The sequence below is a fragment of the Carassius carassius genome, chromosome 29 (assembly GCF_963082965.1).
Source record: "Carassius carassius chromosome 29, fCarCar2.1, whole genome shotgun sequence".
In the NCBI taxonomy this organism is placed as follows: domain Eukaryota; kingdom Metazoa; phylum Chordata; class Actinopteri; order Cypriniformes; family Cyprinidae; genus Carassius; species Carassius carassius.
Window position 1 is genome coordinate 11,903,796 of NC_081783.1, and position 24,128 is coordinate 11,927,923.

General features: G+C 38.0%; 1 protein-coding gene across 5 annotated transcripts in view; it reads right to left on the reverse strand.

Annotated features, from left to right (window-relative positions):
- The window catches only part of LOC132109628 (ETS-related transcription factor Elf-1-like), a 42,939-nt gene that overhangs the window by 11,502 nt on the left and 7,309 nt on the right, over positions 1-24,128 (reverse strand). For 2 of the 5 annotated variants that reach the window (XM_059515871.1, XM_059515869.1), the window contains exons 1-2: positions 19,995-20,311; positions 2,499-2,861 (exon numbers count right to left, since the gene is read on the reverse strand). In XM_059515871.1, the coding sequence (XP_059371854.1) occupies positions 2,499-2,570 (72 nt within the window). In that variant the 5' untranslated portion in view covers positions 2,571-2,861; positions 19,995-20,311. Of the gene's footprint in view, positions 1-2,498; positions 2,862-10,375; positions 10,454-19,994; positions 20,312-24,128 lie in introns of those variants that run through there. The other 3 variants (XM_059515866.1, XM_059515868.1, XM_059515867.1) reach the window with 3 other exon arrangements.

The following is a 24,128-nucleotide window of genomic DNA, read 5'->3' on the forward strand; positions in this document are numbered from 1 at the left end:
ACTAAACTAATTAAGCCAACTGATATGATTCCTGTGTTTGGTATCTCTCATCCAATATTTTGTTATGCTCAAAATTAATTTCAGAAAGTAGTAATCATGTATATTCACTTTAAAATACTATGCTGAGTTGTAGTCATCCTGTATTTGATATAATCACTAGTGGAATATAATAAAAAATATTTACAATTTAAAACACACTACCATCAAATTACAGTGTGATTCCAGTATTTTGTACTGAAAAATTAGAGGACTACTAAAAATACAAGTATCGGTATTAGTGAGAACCAAAACTACAGTAGGTGTCAATACTTGCACTCAATCTCTAAAATATTGCCTGTGCATCCCTATTTTATACAACCCTACATCTAATTGAACTTAAATGCACAATAATATGCAGATCAAATATCAGCCCATTCTGAAAACCTGACTATGCAAGAAAACCCTGTTTATACAAGAAATTATTTTGTTTTGACATCAACAGTAATTCCCATGAAGCATGCGCATACTAAATAAGCCACTAGAATGTAGGTAAAGGTGTTTACATACAAAGTGAAACTGGGGTAATGGGTAAAAATCTAGTTGTGCAAGTTTTTATTTTTTTTGCTTAAAAAGTAAACAGCCTTTAGCAGGTTGTAACACATTATGTTGTATTAGGTTAATAAGAAAATCAGTATAAGATTGTGGATATATATGCACTCAGTGACTCTGGGAATCTGGATCTAGTACTTCTGCTTCTGCTCTGTGCAGTAGCTGAACTCTGACACAATGGCTTAATATCATTTCCCTCCCATTACATGTCAAATTGACTTATGGGAATAATTATTGACTCTAGGTCCAGCATGACTAATCATTACAGTCCATACAAGCAGCTGGACACATTTCACAGCACCCATGTTTGGAAAACCCTGCATACACAGTGAGAAGTGTTAAAGTTTGTTTTGCACAGTCCCCGAAAAAGCAGCTCTATTGTTATAAGTGGGAGTCTAAAGATATCTGAGACTGTGGGGTGACTGGTAGAGCTTATTTATGATGGTGTGGTAATAGAGTAGGGGGATTTAGAGAGTGACTAAGAAGGCAGTGTCGTTTCAAACAATAGTACACTTCTGGGTGGAACAGGACTTGTCTTCCACGCTGCAACAAGTTGAGCAGGTTAGGCCTGAATCTAGCTTTCAGTTCTCTTTCAGTCTATAAGAGAAGTAGCATGGGGTTGGACAGAAGACCTGTCACACTTGATCCATTCACCTGACTGCACAAACACACACTTAAGATGAAGATCAGGTTTCTGGAGTCATCTGAACTCAGACAGATTATAGACCGAACAAACCAAAACACATAAGCATGACAGCATGCTTGCATACGCACATACTATACAGTGGCCTAGAAAGTATTTGAATACTTTTGCCACAATTAAATATGTATGAAAGTATTTGCATAGCCTAAAAAAAAAAAAAAACTTGGGTTAAAAAATGTGAAATTGTAATTCGCTAACATTCAAAAGTTTGGGAACAGTAATATTTATTTTTAAATAAATTAATACTTTTATTCAGCAAGGACATGTTAAATCAAGCATGTTTAATGTCACAGAATATTTCTATTTAAAATAAATCAAGTTCTTCTGAATTTTCTAAAAATTAAGAGAAAGCTGAAGGAAAAAAGTCACGGAAATCAGTTTCCATAAAAAAGCACTACAAATGTTTTTTGAGCACCAAATCAGCAAATTAGAATGATTTCTGAAGGATCATGTGACAAATGCAGCTTCACAGGAATAAATATATATGTTCAAATATGAAAGAGCTATTTTAAATTGTAATAACTTTTCATAAACACACTGTAGTTTTGATAAAATAAATGCAGCCTTGGTGAGTACAAGATACAAGATACAATTGACATGACTTAAAACACAACTTGACTTGAAACAGTGACCTCTGGACCAGTTTGTAAAAAAATAGCTCACAAAAGTGAAGTTCTGTGAGAAGCTCCAGCAGCATTTGTATCCAGATGCCACTTTTTCTGATATTTTGTATCTAAAGCAATACAATTCAGCCAAGTGTTCTGATACTTTCTAGGGCCACTGTATGTAACATACCTAGGTGTCCTGAGGCTCAAATGCTACCTTTATTCCACACCAGGTTTTCATAAAAGAATACAAACACACAGAGTTCAGACTGACTGGCTATTCCTACATCTCAGTCTTTCCATCTGTGCACTGCCAGCAACCCACACAGTCATCTCTCAGCCCTCTCCTTGCACTCTTAATTTTCCACCTTCATCCCTACCTTGCCTTCATGCCCAGCATCAAAGGCGTAGACCTCCAAAAACCCAAATCGCCTACTTCAGACCTGGCCTTTGATGCTCGATGGACAAAGACAGTTCTTAAGGATAAATAAACTACAAGTTGATGTGCCTAATAACGAAGATTTCTTGCACCAAAATCAGAGTTTTCAGGTCAAGGATGAAGAGCGGTTTCGTAGAAAACAACAAACATGTCTGTGATGTACCTGATTGATTTCATCCATCCCATTACTGGCGAACTCGAAGACAAGCTCGCTGGACTGGACTGCAGTGGCCATGGTGTTGTAGGGAGAGAAAGGGTAGGACACAGGCTGACAGGCAGAGGGTTCCTACCCCTCCACACACTCCCTGGACCGCTTCGCTCCACACCACACCCCTCGGCACAGGAAGCACTCTGAGGCAGGAACACTGCTTTCACAAAATGAGAGGCACTGTTAGGTAATAACAGAGTTCCCTTTTTTGGTCCTGCACGCTTCAGATTTTTTTCCTCCAGATGACAGTTGAGTGGCAGAGGACTGCGTGATGGAGAAGGATTCTTCTCACTCCAACTGCGTCTGGGGCATCTAAATCTTCAAGAGAGAAACAGAGGAAAAGGAACATTAGGAAACTGCGACTGAGCAAAGTGGACTGTGTCACATCATCAGAGAGAGAGAGAGAGCTGGGATGGCCGGACGAGCCTGAGACAGTACCGTTGGGACTGAGACAAGGGGCTAATTTTCTGACTCTATGAAGCGTTCGCTCACTGCTGGAGAGACTTTCGACTCGCCGAACTCATTTTTGGCTTCGAACCACACAAAGCTGCCCCAAAGTCAGACTCTGAGAAAGTCTGGCCAGGCAGAATGAAAATGGGCGAGTGGAAAATAAAATATACTTTCTAGCAAATTCATCATTGGCCACTTAACTCACTTTAACTCTTAACAATTCTCAATTTGACTCCTGTTTACCCTCTGAGATCTGAGAACTGTTGCTTTACTCTGTCACTCTGTATTCAATATGGATGTGTCATATCTGTTATCATTCAATTATTTAAAAAATATATATATGTATTTTAAATATAATTTTACATATTTAAAATATATTAATTCAAATATTTAAAAGCTATTTAAAAACTGACGCTGATCATTAAAAAAAATAAATAAATAATAATAATATATATATATATATATATATATATTACTTCATTATTTTATATATGTATATTTATATATATATTTATATATATTTATATATATGTATACACTGAATAAAAGTTTTCATACTGTACATTGTAATGTTGTCTAAATTCACAATTTAAAACCATTCATTTTTGTTTTAAATGGTTTTTTTTTCATATTTTACATATTGCACTTTTTACTATTTACACTATTCTTTATGCAGATAATCAACATAAATGTTATATTTAAGTAACACAAATATTTAAAAACGTATTATGCTGATAATTTAAATAATATTATATATATATATATTACACACACACACACACATTTCATAATGAATATAATTTTTCATACTGTACACTGTAATGTCTAAATTCACATTTAAAACCTTTCATTTTAGTTTTATTTAGTTTAGTTTTTTTTTTAGGCTTATTAGTACAAGACATAATTTAAATATTGCATTCACATTATTCTTTTTTGCAGATAATCAACATAAATCAAAAAAACTATGAGACACTTAGTTTACTGTGATTCTGAATGCCTGGTTTAATTCATCAAGGTTCAGATGTAATAAGTGAACCTCTTCAGTGGCAGTGTGGAGGAAGGGGAGGGGCATGGATTGCCACATGATATGAGATCAGCCAGCCTGATCAAAGAGGTACTGTAAACAAGGTTGGGTTATCAGTCACATGAGTGAAAAAAGGCCCAGAACACACCCTCATCCAAAGTCCACATCCACTCCTCACACTAAATCCAGCTAAACTACAGAAACTCAAAAACACAAGAAACACAGGACGCAGAGAGTAAAGAGTACCCTCTGTCCGGCCCTGAGGCGGCAAGGAGGAAAAGGAGGGGCTGTAGTCTGGTTAAAGATTAAACGAGAGCAGTGGGGGGAGGAGAGGTGGTTTGGCCGAACCAATAAAGGGGGTATAAAATGGCAGCAGAGCAGCCCATATCTCCTCTGTGGCAGGGTGGGGTTGTTTGCTTTGAAAGGACAGTGTGTATGTCAACAAGTGCATACCAGGTTGAATTGTGTCTTGGGGGTTGGGGTTGTTGGGGTGGGTGGGTAAAGGGTATAATGGGGCAGATAGAGAGAATAGGAAAGATAGGTCCATGTGGGTGGCACGGAGGTCAAACAAATGTCCTGTTTAGCTCGGACTGTGCCCAAGAACCCTTGTAGCAGCTGGAGTCCCATAGTCAACATGGAGATATGGCCTTGTCTCTCCAGAAGAGCGAGGAACAGGATGAGGTAAGGTAAGGTATGCCATGACAGAGAGGCCCAGCCTATTATTATCACTAACCAGATGGCCCCCCAAGATCCCTTCAGCCCTGCCTCCCTTCCCACAGCATGGGGCCAACATCTGGAGCACCCTGCTGAAGCTTCCCTCTCCCTGGCTTTGGTCACGACAAGCTCTTTGAACCAATTATTTATTTTCTTGCCATCACAATGCTCTTGGAGTTGCTACATGGTTGCTAGGGTGTTCTGGGTGGTTACATCAAAATAAAAGAATTTGATCAAGCCTTCTAGGTAAGGTATATTAAAAGAGATATTAAAATTATATCCAAAACCAATAAACCAATAATAACTGTATGACAGATAACCAAGAAATGGCTCATATTATAATTCTAAATTATTTTGTCTAAATAAGATTTATTTTTAAATAAAATGTTGTAATTTACATTATAATGTACAGTATAAAATATGGAAAATCATTTTGAGATTTGCTAAGATTACATTTGTTATGTTAAATAAAAAAAGATGAGCCTGTAAAATGAAATATCCAATATCGGCCCATACATATGTAATATAGACTACAGTTGAAAAGTTTGGAGCTAAGATTTTTTGTGATTTTGAAAGAAGTCTCTACAGTAAAAATAGTTACAAATAGTAATAATATTTCACAATATTACTGTTTTAATATATTTTAAAATATAATGAATGTTCATTTATAATTTATATAATTTTCAACGGTCATTACTCCAATCTTCAGTGTCACGTCATGATTTTTCAGAAATCAATCTAGTATTTGTATTTGATGCTCAACAAACATTTCATCTTATTATAAATGATGAATACAGTTGTGCTTAATTTTTTTATATCTTTAATGAATAGAAAGATCAAAAGAAGACCATTTATTTGAAATAGAATCTTCTGTAACGTTATAAATGTGTTTACCATCAATTTTGCTCTGTTTAATGCAACAAAATATATCTATCTAAACAGCCAACTAATTTTTTTTTTCATCTTCTTTTCTAGATGCTTAAGTATCTTTATCAGAGTCTAAGGTAATCTATGGTGTATTTTAGATAATTTAATATCAAATAAAAGTACACTTTTTCTCAATAAACCACTCAATTTGAGGCATAACCCAGATCTGTAGCATCAACCATGCTAGAAATGATAATCACAACTACAGTGATACCCCAGGCAAAATAAGACCACACACAGCGTGGGTCATGCCTACCTCTGCAGTCTGGGAAAGCACTCGCCCATGAAGTCTCCATAGCGTTAGCCAGGGGTCAGAAGTCGCCAAGCGAGACCATGGCTGAGTTCTGCCTCCTCTTTTACAGACTAGCTCAAAATGGCCTCATGTGATTCTCAGTTCTTCTTTTCAATTCAAAAAGCTCTGTGTACCTCAAACTGCAGCTGCGTACGCCGCAGCCAAAGCTCGCAGCTTGAAATTCTATTAGACAATCTTGCCATGGTCTACAGCCCTACTTTTGAGTAATGAAGTCGTTCACACCATTTGACGGTGATGTGCTGGCAAATGAAAGTGTGATTTGGGATTGATGGGAACATTTCACACAGAGAGATGAGCCTGGTGGGGAGCAAAATTGTGCAAATCTGTGATTGTGTGCATCATGCGGCTCTCCACACTGATTCCCAGTGGTATATAACGAGACCTCGTGCCAGGCACATGGCGAGTGATCTGCGCCACCGTGACTGCAGCCTGGGAATGATACAAGTGGATGCGACAACACTTGCCTTGTCCCAACACACGCACATGCAAATGGGCCAAAACAAAGGCCTGCTGCATGTCATCCAGAGGCGCCGAGGGGGAGGGAGAGTTACTCAGTACTCAAGATTTCAGTAAGCAAACACTCTCCAGGGTGGGGCTCGCATGGAATCACTCCATGACTGAGGTCTACTAAGGATACACGGTCAGCAAGCAAGGTAAAACTGTGAGGTGTACTTGAAAAAGGCCCGCTTAAGTCTCTAATTGTCCTAATGCAGCAGCTGGTATGGGTCTGGCAAAGTGCCTAGTCTGTGTTGTCAAAACAAGTAAATATATAGCAAGACGCGGACTAAAATGTTGGATGGAATAACCAGTTTTGAGGGGAGAATGATTACGAACAAATACATCTTACCCTGTGGACCCTGTGGACCCACCCGCCCCTGTAGAGTCCTCAGCTGAGCTCAGTGTTGACCATGAAAGGAGGTAATTTAAGACAACTGAAAATGACTAAGCCATGAGTCACCCTGACAATGGAATTTAATCACGGGGCAAGCAAATTCAAAAATGAATGATCATCTAACATAGGTGAATGGTTTGATGGGAAGGATCATGGTTCCAAGATGTGGTATGATCGTGAGTTGTCATATTCTGATGATGTCACAGGGATGGATGGAGATGGCGGTTTTGGAGAGGGCGAAGTCATCTCTAGTTACTTTGTGGGGAGTGATGTCATGGCAATAGTGATGTCAACGCATTTCAGAAAAACTCGTCTAGATTGCCTCTTAAAATAGCATGGGATACTAGGGCTTTCGGAGAGACACTGACTAAGAGAAAGCGAGTGGAATGTGAAGCTCTTTTCCTGCTCCGTCAGGAAGGGGGACTGGCATTCCTGGCATTTCAGAACATGCCGTCTCAATTGAAAACACTGTCCACAATGCTGGTTCCACTATAAAAATGTGACATTAAAACACCTCCAGTGAGCTAGTGAACAGTTATGTGTGTTCTTTTGAGACAGCTTAAGGATTGTCCCCACTTACCAAAGGAAAGAGGATGGAATTATGCCAACAGCACCCTTTCAATCAATATGGAAAAAAAGCCTCTTTCAACAGGGTCATCTGCTTAACGCAGCAGAACATGGGTGTTTTTAGCTTAGTTCCTGTGAATGTGAGGATATGATGCTTCAACTCAAGTAAAGTCCTGTAATGCTGAGATAATGGGCTGTGTACAAACTCTCTTCATCTATGATAGGGTCAGTCATTTAAACACCCCTGACAGAAGCTACTATGCTGTTTTATGGCCAAGTGATACAAATAAAAAAAATTCACTAATATGCTAACACTACTGGGAAAATCATGGCCTAATGGTTAGAAAGTTTGACTCCTAACCCCTAGGTTGTGGGTTCGAGTCTTGGGCCAGCAATACCACGACTGAGGTGCCCTTGAACAAGGCACCGAACCCCCAAATGCTCCCCGGGCGCCGCAGCATAAATCGTTGCCCACTGCTCTGGGTGTGTTCACAGTGTGTGTGTTCACTGCTGTGCGTGTGCACTCTGGATGGGTTAAATGCAGAGCATGAATTCTGAGTATGGGTCACCATACTTCGCTGTTACGTCACTTTATATTAATAAGAATATAAACTACAATTCATCTTTTTTTTCATATGTTCACCAAGGCTGCACTTGTTTGATCAAATACAGTCAAGACAGTAACACTGTGAAATGTTATAACTGAAAATAACGGATTTTGTGTGCACTTGGATGGGTTAAATGCAGAGCATGAATTCCGAGTATGGGTTACCATACTTGACAAATGTCACGACTTTCACATTTTCATCAGCCATTACTCCAGTCTTCAGTTTCACATGCTAATTTAGAAATGATTCTAATACGCTAATTTAGTGCTCAAATTTTTTTTTTTATTTGATCAATAGAGTAAATATTAAATTGGCAACATAAAAGCAATGCTACGTATGATTATGAAACTATTTAAGAGCAGTGATTTTCTAGTTTTTGTATTAATATTTGTTCTTTTGACAAATTTTCCAATTTATGTCGATATTAAAATTACCAAGGCGGCTAATTTTGTCCAAAAGCGCATCTGTATGTTTATGTCGACATTCTTGCAGTGCACAAAAAGGCTATATTTTCTTTCTCTTCCTCTTAAAGTGATGTGAAAGTATCACCATAACACACCCCTTTGTTGGTCACAGACGTTGTGAAGAGTGCATTATACATTAGGGAGAAAGGTCAAGGGACCGTGAGGCTAATGTTTGCTAATTCAACAGAACAAAAGAGACTGCAATTAATGAGACTAGCATACAAGCAACTCCCAATGCTACATCAGTCTACAACAACACCACGTAGCAACTTCTGCTAGTCGTCAATTGGCAGTGTGCATCTAATACAGGTCCAAAAAATGGTTTAAGGATAAAAGCATAAGCCAGGTAAGATTAAAATATAAATAAATAAGGCCATTATAAAACTAGAGCAGCCTTAGTGAAAGTAGGGGGATGAAGGCAAAATGAAAAAGAAGGGGAGAGAGATCTGCTAAAACCAGAAGAAAGTCTTTACCTTCTGCTACCTTTGCTGGAGATTAAGCAAATTTAATCTAATCTCGCAACTTCGCAATTCTTGTACTTTTCCACTCCGCCTCGAGGCGCTAGAAAAAGTCTAGGGGCCCACACCCACCTGAGACAGGAGCTGTTATCATTGAGCCTAGAGCTCAGGTCTCCAAACATTAAAGGCTATGGAGGAGAGACTGAGGCCAGGTGAGGCAAAATCCCTGCCACTAAACTCATTAGGGTCTAAAGACGCTTGTTTAAAACCAGTTGGGTTCATCTTTGCCAGATGGAAACTTGTTTGAGGGAGATGTCAAAGAGCATCCACCCTTATGGAAATGTAATTAATGGTAAACAATTTTAAGATTACTTAAACCAAACATCCACAATTGTTCAGTTTAGCTGGTGCTACAAATTAGGATGTTTTACCACCTAAAATTACACAACCTACCCTATGAAATGGGTTACCAATTGGCCAAATGGTAAATTTAAGCCATGGTAAAGGAACCCTAAAAGTAAAGAAAGATAAATGCAAAAGGAAAGAGAACAGCCACTACTGACCTGTGAATTTTGCAGTGACAGGAAATGCATCACTGAGCAGTCGGTTTCTGCTACTTCCTGACTGTTAGACCACAAACAAGCGAACACTTCTCTCTCATTTTGACAGTGGAAACTTCTTCCCCTTCCTCTTAGACTCTATTTTTCTCACTTTTTTGTGTTTCGACATGTTTGAATGTCATATATTTCTATTTAGCTGGTAACCACTATAAGAAGAAAATAAATAAATAAATAAATAACAACGCCAACATGGCACACGTTACATACATTTTTTTTTTATTCATTTTGCACAGAAAGATTCTAAAGGCCCCCTACTTTTACGCTGAACCCTCAGATTATGTCACCCTTCAGTGGTTTGCTTCTGAGAAGAACAAAACAAGTCTGGTACTCAGAATTCTAAAAACGCATCTTCAGACACTTTCAAAAAGCTTCACTTATCATCCCAGATATCATTTCAGATATCACACTACTGTGCTGATACCATCACATGCACAATCAGACACCGTATTATCAACTAAAACCATCAAATCAAGACCTCACAAACACAACACCAATACATACATTCAGTAACTTTAAGCAAGAAAAAAAGAAAAAAAGAAACTGACTGTTTTACAGACTAAATTCCATGTAGTATGGGTGTTGCAGACTGGAGTTAATTACTGAGAAAACAACATGAGGAACAGAACTTGGTGCGCCCTTACTCACTTCCTCTCTCGCACATCTCACACTCAGGGTTCATCTCCTGCTACTAAACGCTTAGCTATTTCCTCTATGTGAATGTAGTGTTCTCAGGCATTGGTACAGATGCTGCTGGGCTAGGGCTGATGTTTAAAAATGTAAGCAGATTTATCTTACCAGCAGCGAGCTGACCCCAACTGATGGACTTCTTTAAAGGCACATAGTGTGTGCTACAAAATGTTAAAAATGATCTTCCTGTGAACTGATTCTACTATGTGGCCACACACCACAGATAGGAACACACGTCAGACTTGTGAAAACAGGACAGGAAATTGCCACAGGGGCTAAAAAAGACAAAAGTTCTTCAAACTTTGAGGCCCAAAATGTAAAAGTTAACCATTTCAAATTCTGTCAATTACAAGTGCCAGTTTTTGCAAAATGGTATCTTGGTATCAGAATGATATTATGGATGTGCTGATGTAAAAATTCTATTCTGGATAATTATTTTCATGTCAAGGCTGATTATAGAAAAATGCCTGATATAAAAATTAAATACTTTTTTTTTTAGACAAGTTAATGATAATACACTAAAACTATGTCTAAAATCTGTCATCTTGATAATACAACAAGTGAATTTATAGGGATCCAACACTGGAAAAACTGATAATGGCAGTTTTCTAAAGACTAAGTTTAAGTGAGAGTTACGATGACAGAAAAAGGTAACGATTTTGATTTGAAAATGTATATCTTATGGTAAAGTAACAATGTACTGTAAACATGCAGCTGTTTCAATATGACGTGCTGGTTAAAGAACCTTCCAGCATCTAATTGTGAGGATCTTTTGCACAGTATCTGTGCTGACTCCAGCTACATATGCAATATGAAAAACATTTTAGATATTTCGGTACAAAGACAAAATGTTTTGGCTTCTACATAGGAACAATTCAGAGCATGACAAACTGAAGAAGCTCAGGGCTCAGGGCTTCTGAATGCTGCTCTATTTCACACAAAAAATACATTCACTAAATTCACACCCTAAGAACTGGCATCTAAAACTGATTGACGTCAATTCAGAGCATGACAAGACTGGAGAAGCTCAGGGCTAATACTGAATTCAAATTCAAGTGTTTGCACCTCCCTCCAACTCACAATCCTCTGACCATGTTTAGAATCTGTAAAATTTGTGATGTATTAAACATCAAACCTCAGTCTTTGCTTAAAAAAAAAGTTCTCATTGCTTCATTCTCTAAATTATTTAGTTAAAAAAAAAAAAAAAAAGTAAACTAACTTCAATATACACACTGAATTCGATGCCAGTAATATTGAACCTGGTAGAAATCAAGGTATGTTCACTGTTAATGCCACTCTTGAAAAATTGGGACCTTCCAGCTCTCCTGAGGCTGTATTTATCATGCTTTCATCTATGGCGACATATGCACTCTTGTGAAATAGCACCACCCCCGCCATCTTGACTCGCCCATCCCCAATGTGTTTACACTCATACCAATACCAACATGTCACAGCATATGTCTGCACAAGGAGGGGAAAATGCACCCTGAATACAGCAGCAAAACATGCCTGCCTTGCACCTGCATGCTTCAAAATAAAATTCTGGGAACCCTAAACAGGCACTGACGACACGGCTTGCATGCAACCATAGTCATCGCAAGGTTTTCACTAACCGAAAAAGCAGTGAAATTCAAAGTTCACTTTTCACTTCACTGTCAGTGAAAGAGAAACTAACTGCGCTTTGGTAATACTTAAAGTTCCTTTCTGGGCGCTCAAGGCCTTGCAGAACAAAAAAAAAAGCATACATGAGAATCAAATCTCTTGCCTGATATCACAGCTAAGCATCTCCAAGCTAGGGGTACAAAGAAACTGAAGCTGGCTTTTAAATGGAAATAGCATTCCAAACAGGTCTGGACACAAACTGTGAGAGGTGTCCACATGGGCAAAAGCTGCACTATTAGGACTGTTCAAGATCCTTCAAAATATTCCGACATTTAAACATAATTTAACCGAACTTAGGTGTTTAGATTTGATAATATTTCAAGATATTTTATTTGCCATATTTTTTAGATGCAATGTAGTGGAACAGCAATAGCAAGCTTCTGAATACTGCTCTATTTCATACACATACACACAAAAACAAAATCACGCTGACTAAATTGACAGCTAAGAATTGGCATCTAAAACTGATTGACGTCATTTTACTAAATACACCTGAATTAACAGGTATTCGGAGCAACCCGTATCTGTCTCTGTATTTATCTAGCCTGACAGGCATTGATAAAATCATCAGGCTCTAAAACAAAGTCACACTAAGTCATGCACTACTAGCTGTGGGGCTGGCACTCCTTGAATATAATGCATCATAAAATACTTTATAGCTGACACAATTGGCCCAAAATAACTGACATTGACAGCATTTATCATAAGTTATGTAAGGTTTGCCTTTGGCCCTGTGGAGCTGCAGGGGCCGTGTGCAATATGTGGTGTAGTTTTCATTTCTAGTCACATCATGTGGTCTCGACTATGACAATATGAAAAACTGGCTGCAACCTGAAAGGAGGTCACTTACATTTCCCTAAAGTGATTACATATCAGTTAAATGGGATGAAGCTGCAGACTACGTAAAAAAAAAAGAGAGAAAGAAAAAAAAGTCAACCTATATTCAGTAATAAGCATTTAACACATTCCATTGTGGTAATATGCTGTTATTATTCTGCAAGAGGCTGATGAGTCCAAAGTACTGTAAGTGATATGATTAGCTTTCAGATCCATGCTGGCTAATAAAACCCATGGGGAGGGTGTATAGGAGGAATTCTCTTTTTACCAACTACTGACTAATTGCATATAATCATTCAACAAATGATCCAACTCTACAGCTACTGTTGTAAAAGTCAAATTTTCATCTGTTGAATCAGAATAGCAATCTCAATGTTATGAGATATAGTACATACATCAACAATTTTCTTAATTACACAGAGAGCATGTACTTTTATTTACTGCTGGAAATGTTTGAATGAGCTCATGTGAATGTGTGCCTGGGCTTCACCTGCACAGCTCATAACTTGCGGAAAAAAACAGCGCAAAGCAAACAAAACCGCAATAAAGACACACCACAATAAAATAACGCTCCCCTTCCCCCATCCATCCATTCAAATCTCTCAATACAAGAATCAAGAGAGCAATGGAGCGATAAAGAATGGCTGTTATGACTTTTAGAGATCAGTGATGGGATAGAAATTACGTGTTGCCATTTTGTTGTCGTTGTTTGTTGGTTCGTGAGGACGCTGGATGCAGATGCTGGTGGTTGGGTTTTATTCAGGTCAATATTTGAGAAGGAACGCTGGCCTTTGTGGTGCCACCATTTGCTCATGATAGCGACGAGATGAGAAAAGCCAACAATAATATGTGAAGCTGTAAATGTGGGAGCTTAAAAAGAAGAAAAAATCTACTTAAGCAGATAGTGACAATATCCTGAAGTAAGTCCAGAACTACAAAACAAACAAGTGAAACATAGTTAGTGAAAACACGGTTATCCATCAAATCAGCAGAATCTGATACTAAAGCATTTGCACTCACTGCAAGGTACCAACAAGGCACTAATTTGTGCGTATGCAATAGACAGAATATCTCTTGAGGACTGTGATCACTAAATGAGACTCACATTGAAAATGTAAACAAGGAGTGGATGTTGCCAAGAAAGGGGTTGTGAGGTGACCTATAGCATGTTGAGTTATATGACACAGATACAATGAGTAGTTGAAATTTAAAGATGAAAGATAAAGCCAGAAAACAAGACATGAAATGTATAAAATTTGTAAATGTGTGTGTGTACATAAATAATTGTTTAAAAATAAATAACTATCACTCTACTGAAACAGAAATCTAATTTAAGTGTATTAATTAACATTGTTTATAACACATCAAATCACTTCTCTTTTAACGTCTTGTAATTTTAATTAATTATTAGTTTATTTTAATAAACTATAATTTCAAATACTTCTGCCAGAAGGTCATTTTGAATATCACCAAACAAGTTTGCATTTTAGCTGACTGTATCCAGAGAACAGAGTTATTTTTTAAACAATTAGGTCAATCTTTGGCCTGAACTGAAACAAACTGGTACCTTCATAGCAAACCCAATGCCATATGCCAACAATCCTTTTCATTTTAGATCTTACAAAAGTGCAAATTATTTTATATGATTTTTATTTTAAGTGTGAAATGACTAGCCATACAGAATGTCTGTGATATTTATGTACATACAAGGACAAGTCACAACAGAAAACTCATTATTCTAATACTAAAAACCTAACAATAACTACCAATAAAGTAGTGCTGTGAACACAACTTTTTGGATGTGGGGGTGGTAAACGACACCCTCAGGTCTGTCAAGTTTCCACGGGTCTTCCAGGGTTCTGGGATTTCAATTTTCCACAGCTAAAATATGATACTGCTGAAACCAACTTCCAACCACACTTAAACAGATAGTTTTTCCGTTTTTTTATGTATTATTTTAGTCACTCCCATAGGTTCTGATGTCATTACAGAACTTGTGAGTAAACTTTCCTCTGGCTGATGTAATGCGTTACTAACTGAGGATGTTGTTTTCCTAAACTGGACACACTTGGACCAATTAACCATCCAATTATACTGCACCACCAACTTCCATGAATCTTAGCGTCATTTAAACGTTTTTTTCCATACACTAGCCTAAAAGATACTATTTTTTTATGTAGTTAGAATCTCTTAAAGAATATATAAATGGTTGGACATTTCCAACAGCTTGAGCATCATTCAGCACATATACGATGCTGTACACACAAACCATCGTTCACATCATTACCATAGATCCTTATTTTTAAAAAGCCTCACATTTAACCATCAGAAACTAACACATTTTCATTAGCAAGTCTTTTTAGAACTGTGACTTGTGGTTTAATGTTCTGATAAATGCAACCACCCACAGCTTGTTCAAAGCCTGTGTGCGTTTCTCTAAAACCTTAGATACTCGCTTAGCTGCTCACCACACGTGTTGCTTTAGAGCTTGCGAAATGGACGCTTCTATTCACAACTTTTAAACTGTGAAGCTCTTTGTTTGTCTTTGTGACCCTGAATTGCTTGTAATTGCATTACAAGGCTGGTGTCTGCCCTGAGCTGTTCTTATGAAAAGCAATGAATTTGCAATGATGATAACCAGTCACATGTCTGACCTGTGTACTCATTGTTTACAAGATAGACTAGAATATTAGACACAGGGGCTTGTCAACCACTTGTCCTCATCTGGTCGATCTCCTAAGTACTTGCTAGCAACACAAACATACATACACCTGTGCAACTAAAGCTCTATGAAAACAACTATTCAAACTCAGTGTCTGGACCCAAGCATCAAGGATTCTGGATGGATACTTAGCACTAAACCAATGTCAGCAGTAAATGGTTTTATTGCATGGTCCAAATGGGAATATGTCATCCACTGCACTTTGATTCTGGAAGGGTGCAATGCTGCCAGCATTCCTCTTAAATGAGAATGCCAGGCGGCTGAACTGATTCAAAAGTGGCTGTACACCAGGTTGCAAACAGACAGAGGCTTTTCTGTCAAAAGAGGAACTTGCAACTGCTTTAACAAAAGAAAGTAGTCCTGGAAAACACAGTGTTTGCAATGCGTGGTTTCATAAGATTGATTTCAATGCAGTCTTTAAATGGGTGCTTTTGGTTGTTTGGTTATTTTGTAGCCCTTTATCATGAGATGCATGAGATGATGTGATGTTTTGTGACTAATTTAGTGAATACACTCTAAGCAAAAATACCAAGTTGTGTGCTTTACATGGGAAGTGGTCTGACATATCAGTCATCTGTGAACATGTGATGTGCAGCTCATGTCTGGTGAGATACAACAATGATAATAAGTAAAGTGATATTCATTTTCTGACACCAACATGGTTAAAGCATAAAAATATACATTTGATGATAAAAATAAATAAAAAAAAACTTTTTTTATTCATCCTAATTTGACTCAATTTCAACACTGCTCAACTTTTAAAAGAGACACCAAAAATTATGAAAGTTGACATGGTAAAATCTATGCCCTTGGAAACAGGATGTAAATGAACAGTCTCAACTCTAGAACAACAGAAAGAACCCATTCAGTGAGCAGTTTCAGTGGAAAAAAAACGGGGGTAGCAGGTGGGTGGGAGTTGTCAACTTCAACAAAAAGGGCATTTCCAAGAAGAGATTGCAGGCCACTCTTCCTTATTATACCAAGACCATGTGTTTGTCTTGGCTAAACTGACTGACCAAATGTTCCGCTTTCTTTCCCAAACTGTGAGGTTATATTTGTTTTGGTCAAAAAAGTATTATCTCTATTTGCTTGCATGCATCAAATACAAAAGAACTGATCTTCTCAAAATATTCTCTCATTTTCTTTAAGTTGATACTGAAAAAAAAAATCTACAATGTAATCATCTGTGATAGCGAGTCTTCTGCTAGTAGCCTATATCTTGTACCTGAGAAGCGTGTGCCAGTCTGAGCTTGTTTCAGGAATCAGACAGTTTCGACACAGAGAATGTGTGTTGCTCAATGGAAATGGGGAGAGCAGTATGAAAACGTGATGCAAATCTGCCAGAAGCAGTCAACAACACATCAACAAAGGAATGACTGCCTGGACTATTTTAGCAGAACACTACTGCTTTGAGTAAAAACTCAAACACACCCAGTGGTGAAATGATTGTTATCTCATATGGTGATCTAATGAAACTTTTCACTTTGGGATAGTTTGGGATTTTTGCATACTGTAGTCATGGTCACATAAGTTTATTTTTAAACTGAAATCAGCTTCAACTGTGACAAACATTTCTTAAGAGTATTATGCTATATTGACAAACTAGCACTTTCTCCATGATCATCAGTGCTAACATCTCTCAAAAACTAATGCTGCTTTTCCACTGCATGGTATGGCACGGCACGGCTCAGTATGGCTCACTTTTGGGGGGTTTTCCACTGGGTACAGTACCTGGTACCTTTTTAGTACCACCTCGGTTAAGGTTCCAAGTGAACCATACCATTACTAAACCATGACGTGTAAACTCTGCTGAGCATGGATTGGCTGGAGAGAATCGTCACTACTTGCGTCACTGAACTTGTAACACAAACACAACAGAACTGCTAGATTTAAATTAGCGAAGCCAGCGAAGGATCAAATGAGCGCACCTTTATTAACAACCAAAAAGTGTCTGTTTCGTTGTCTGATGAGGAAGTACAGGCATTCCTCTCATTGACAGCAGAGGAGCGGATCCAGTCAGAGCTTGATGGGGCAACGCAGAATTAAAACGTTTTTCAGGAGTCGCGAAAACGCAAACCAAGCCAAGCCATGCTGTGCCGTACTGAGCAGTGTGGAGCCGAGTCATACTACACAGTGGAAAAGTGCTATTAGTTCAAGAACCCCTTAAAAGTAAAATATAAAGGGATACATGGATAAAGAAACCTCAGAGATATCCTAAAAATCTCCAGTTAGCTACCAATCCAGCAGATTCCTCAATCTACCATGTCAAAGCTCATTCTAAATACTCAGTTACTGAAAAAACTGAAAGACTAACCAACCATAGTCTGCAACATGAAACTCTGCAACAGCTCTCAAACCATCAACGCTACATAATGCTGTGACAGGAAGAGGACAAATATTCTTTCTCAGGTACAGCCCATTTCTGTTCTCCACGCAAGACCAGCTAGATCAGTTTGGTCCACCCCTCCTGCTCAGCAGGACCTAATGATCCAATTACAGGCAGGGACTTGTTGACGCTGTTTTATGTGAAGAGCCAACTTGACACTACCGACCTCGCTGCCAACTGTGACAGAAACTCAGGCCTGAAGAGAAGCCCCAAACAAAGCAATCCTCAGCAAAAGGGCCCATGTTTGACTACTAGCCAACTCCAGGTGCCCTGGCTCATTTACAATACAAATCAGGAACAGTTGGGTGGGGGGACATAATTGTTTGAGTGGTGTTGGTATCTCCACCCTAACAGGGGGTCTGACGAGATAAGTAAAATCTGATATAGTCCTGAACACCTGAGGTCATATGACATAGGGTAGGTGGGGTGGGGGAAAATTCCCTAGAATCCAAGTATTCTGACCTCCACCAAAACGTTTTCACATGTGAATTTAATTGAACAGAAACGATGTACTGTTTGTACTTTGGAATGTTTTTACATTAATAATAATGCATATAAGAACCTCAATATGATAATAGTGGACATAGTTTCAAATATTACCAAAACATGAATTGTTACACTAAAGATAGTGGCCCTTTTACCATCTGTAACTTCAGCCAAGATACTAATTTGCCTGAAACTCTTTTAAACATCACTTTTGACCACATGTTTGAACATTATCAAAAAAATTTATTAAAAAATTAAAAAATACTGTTTTCTCTACAAGACCGGTTGCCTTGCTACTTACAAGCTAGTCTTGGCACATACCATGGTGATGACACAAGTATAGTAAGTATGGTGTCAGGCATAATTACACGTGGAAACTCAAAATTATGTTCTTTGAGGGTTGTATCTTAAAAAAAGACAATAAGCAAAAAAGTGGTGCTCAGGGACAATGACTAGTTGTTTGTCACTCTGCTCTCAATGAGATACTGAGGTTTCTTAGCACAACAGGATAAGCAACATTCAGACCAGGTTTCATGGCAATGATGAGGCCTGATAAGCCAGTCTAAAATCAAACTGAAATCTACAAGCCCACGTAATGGAATCAATGACACACTATAACAGCAAAACCATCACTTACGCGAACAAAAAGCACATTGGCGCTAAGATTATTTGTATGCATTGTACGTCGCTTGCAGCTTTGTGAGCATATAGCTTAAACAGGGAAAAAGATTTAATCAAAAAGTTTATTTTGACACTGCAACCCACTTTAACCGTCATTTGGGCTTGGCCAATAGACTTACAAAACATGATTGCCAACCTCACACTCGGTACCCATATAAGGCAATGATACTTTGCAAAACATGTGACTACAAACTTTTAAATACCAATGCTAAAATAAATGCTTAGTTAGATTTTTATGACTGCAAAAAAATAATAAGAACAATAAACTTTATTTTATAAAGTGCCTTTAAAAGCAGTATAATATAATCAATATAATCAATACAATAAAAAACAATACAAAATCAACAAGCAAATGCAAGTTTCAAAAAATATGTCCTAAGTTTAACTTTAAAAACATCATAATTCTGAACTTCCCTAAGATCAAGAGGCAGAGAATTCCAAAGGACAGGAGCATAGAAAGAGAAAGCCTTATCACCCATTGATCTTAGACGTGTTTGAGGAACAACCAACAAGTTTGACTGAGAGGAATGCAATCTACGACTAAGTGTGAATGAATGTAACAATTCAGTTAGGTAAAGGCCTTTCATGTAGGGAAAATGGCGCTAAAACTGTTTTTAGATATGTCTGCAGCAATTAACTATACAATTGTCGATCATGCGACTAATAGGGGATTATTAAATATAATCCAAATGCAAAGATTTATAGGCTAACTGTTTAGCTGCATCAAAATATAGGGTGTATATATAGATATATAAATGCTGTGTTTAAATGTTGACCTTAAAAAGCAAATCAATGTAACAAAATAATAAAACACAATGTATATTGCATATATGGGTATATATGTAATAAACAATAATGCTTACAAAGGAAAGAATGCAGACAACAGATACATGGCTCTAACAGATCTACAACAGCATACTATTACATCATAAAGATATAAAATGGACACTAACCTTAAACGTTCAGGGCTTTCATGTCAAACTCCATGGTTATGGTGAAAAACATATCAAAATGTTGGAAAATTAAAGAAATAATCTTTGAAAAAAAAAGAGAGAGAGAGAGATTACGTTGACGAGAGTAAAAAAAATAATAATCCAAGGGTGTGTCTACAGCAAATCGAATGGCATGTTCAAGGTGTTGATCACTGACCTGCCCTCTGCCTCTCCCACTCACTTTAGTGGTAGATAGAGTGAAAATGAGAACAGAGTAGGGGAGGGCAATGGCAGCGGGCTGAAATCTTTAAAAAAAGAGAAGTACTGCAAAGCAAAGCTCTCTCTCACTGTGACTCATCCCCCACGTAACCACTGACAGACAGGCTGTAAAACAGAACTTCAGCATGGGGCCAATCAGCTGCAAGGGCAGAGCTAATATGCAAATGAGTTCAGGTGAGCTCCAGCTGCAGTTTCAATTGGCTAGTGAGTGCAGTGGGGGAGGGGAAACCAGGGCAAAGTAACAATCAGACTACACCTTGAGCTATGCGAGACGGGTAACACAAGACTGGGTAAGAGTGTAAAGGTTTTCATCAGCTCTACGTAGACGTGGCAAGAGTACAGCAAGCACGGGGAATTCTACGCAGATGAAATGCTCTCTCAAAGCGAGATGATTCAAGGACAGCGAAAGCTAAATCCACATCAACTGACTAGATCTTTTTGTAGTTCTTGTTTTGGGCGGTGCCAGAGCTTTTATTTGAGAAGGTGAAATGGGAGTGGCCCTCCAAGCTATATGACACCCCATTAAGCAGCCTTTATGTTTGATATGAGGCTTGAAAAAGGCCATGCGTTATAAAACTGGACGAGCCGCCCCACCTGGTTGTGCTGTTGAAAAGAACACAGACGAGAAACATTTCCAATTCATCCAAGGCCCTACCACTGATTTCTACATCACCACGCTCTTCCAACCAAAGGGAAAGTACAGAATGTGACTCTGTTGCTAGTTTCAGCTATATTCCAATATTTTAGCATTAAAGGGATAATTCACCTGAATCATCATAAACTCACCATTATGTTGTTCCAAACCCATATGAATTTATTCAGTGGAACACAAAAATATATATTGTTAAGAACTGAAGAACCATACAGTGAAACTCAATGGGGTCCAAAACCACACTGGATTGTATAAATAAACATCAAGACATTTTTCAAAATATCTTTTATGTTCCACAGAAGAAAGAAAATCTTACAGGACATGAGGTAGAATCCTCTGTGACAAATACCCCTATTGAAGTGACCAAGATACCAAATTAATGTCAATCTCCCATTAGGTTTCATCACCCTATCTTTGCGCATATTGGGCCATAACCCTTGTCACGCGTTTTATTCTGAGACAATCCAGATGACAAACAGGAAGCCAGGGTCTGTGGCATGGCGTGGCTTAGTGAAAAGCGCTGAAGTGCAGTGGGTTTTGTCAGCGCACCATTTAGAAGAGTAAATGAGACAGTAAATGCACTCTAAACAGACAAATAGTCATTTAATTGACACTTTGCCAACTACAGTGTCATGTACGTTAGGGCTTACTGGCAACTACCTGCCTTTTTCTTTAAAACCTTAACTGTATTGGTGAACTGTTGGGGTGTAAAAAAAAAAGCAGTCAGGCCTCTTGGGCAACCTTCTGTCTAGTGGGCGTGGTCTCAACTAGCTTAAGAATATGAAGCCATACTATTATGTATTGCATATACGCCACCCTTTACAGACTTAAAATGATTACAAGAAAGCAGGGAAGGAAAGAAAATGGAGAAAAATAAGTACCATGAGGTGGAGTGCTGGGTATTATGTTCAACTCAGCAATGAGAACGTGATAGAAAGTGTGTAAACACATGGCGAGCACCTGCTCCTCTATGCCAACAACATGTACGACATAAGGAAATAATATATAAACCGTCTATGACATCAAGTGGGACACTTCAAACAAGTCCAACAGGCTCCACATCACTGAAATAAATGCACAAAGAGATGAGATTTGCATATAATATCAGCGTTTCCCTAGAAATGGCACAGCACCCAACAAACACATCATTCATAGTAAAATTATAGCTAATCATAATAAGAGAAACTCTTTTTGTTCAAACAAATTTGCTTGTTTGTATGAAATAATAGATTAATAGGTCATATTTGCCTCAATGGAAATAAAAGACAGGACAAAATGACTGTCATTATATATTTAGTAACATTATTATCAAATTTTGACCTTGGATAAATTATGCGTGAGTAAATTATGTACAAATAAATAATTCAAACTACAATATAAATAAACTGCAAACAAATGAATGAAGAATATTTTTTCTCTACAGAGAGTGTTGAGAGAATTCAGTTGCCCTCACAGCAACCAGACTCTGATCACATGCCTTTGCTGACAAAGTTCAAAGACACACCTTTCCTATACAGCCTAAAAATAAAACCAGCTCACTCGCCTTTACTAGCGCTGCATGACTGAGTCCAAACTAAACACAGCTGAGCCACAAGAAGGCCTCGTTTTCTGCTGTGTGCCTGTTTTAAAAAGTAGATGGCAAACTTTGGTTTTACCCATGTCCGGAGTAGATCTTTTTTTTCCTCCTCCTATAAATTTACTTCAAATGAATTGCTGTCATAAAAATATAACTGTGGCTTGAGTGCTCTCAGGAATGCTAATGTACACTCATTCCTAGGTTAAAGTCAATTCACTCTTACCAGCTGACATGTTCTGTCTTAATATAAAATTTTTACAGTTTGTAGTGAGGACTAGGGATGGGACGATAACCGGTTTCATTGATAACCGTGATAAAATGTGCTGAAGGTTAGTAATATCGTTTAAAAATGAATTATCATTAAAACCGTGTTTGATTATCGCGGTTTTAATAACTCACTATTAAATCATGTCCAGCCAGCAACAGTCTGACGCAAGCGCAGCGCACAATGTTTTTTTTGTTTTTTTTTTAGAAGGAATGGCGAAAGTCAGTGACTTTTCTATGCTTTTCTATGCTTCTACACTTTTCATTGTAAGGAAGGAAATGCCACAGAATTTAATCTCTCTTTAAATTAAGTGCATAGAGTTGCTTGTTTTATTAGTTGTTTGTTGATTATTAAATATAAAACTTGCTGAAATGTTTTCAGTGTGAGCATCAACTATTTTTGAACACTTTCATCTCGTTTCAACAAAACCGTGATAATATTGATAATCGTGATAATTTTAGTCACTATAATCGTGATATTAAATTTTCATACCGTCCCATCCCTAGTGAGGACATTATGTAACTTGTAAATGGTGTACTATCGGTGATGCAAAGGAACTCTGGGGTGCCCTTTATAATATGACTTAAATCACTGTGAGATGGAAAACAGTGGCATATTAGAACAGGTCCAAAAATAGGCATAGCCTTGAGATAATCGACAAAGACAAAGCACTTCTCAGGGCTGGTCGTGTTGTTTGTGAAAAACTGAGGTCAGGTGGTGACTGCTTCAAGAGGCTTTGTGCACATAGCATCCTGGTTAAGGGCCGTCCTCAAAGGACCAAGGGGCAAGAGAAAAAGGCAGTGAAGCATTCTAATTAAATCCAGACAGAAAGGCCATTAGGTCAATATATGAGAAAAACACTGAAATCTGGTTTCTTGTAGGAATTTATGGTTTTAAACACATACCTGTATGTGGATGAAAAACAAGGTTTCCTGGCTTTAAATGAGCTTTACCAACAATTTTTACCACAAACATGACCTTCTAAAGTCCTTGGTGACCAGAATTCAGTTCATTACATGCTTCAATACACTGACAAAGTAAAGGTTAATTGAATGCCATGCCACAATCCACAGGATTCCAAGGTAACAACTTTTATATGAACCAAAAGATTGCATCTGGTCAACCTTGAGGAATAACGAAAGATGTGGGATTATGAATAGATACAACATTGCTGACCTCAGTAAGAAATGAGTGGATGTGAATGTGAAGTGGGATTTTCAGGGAGTTTCAAAGGAAATTCTGTTACTGCACTAAAGTGCTGAGTCATTCCTTCCATGACCCACCACAATATTCGGTAAAGTGTCCACGTCTCTAACAGGTAAATAAAGACACTCCTACTGAAGAAAAGAAAAAGAATGAAAAAACACCTCCAGCAATTTAGAC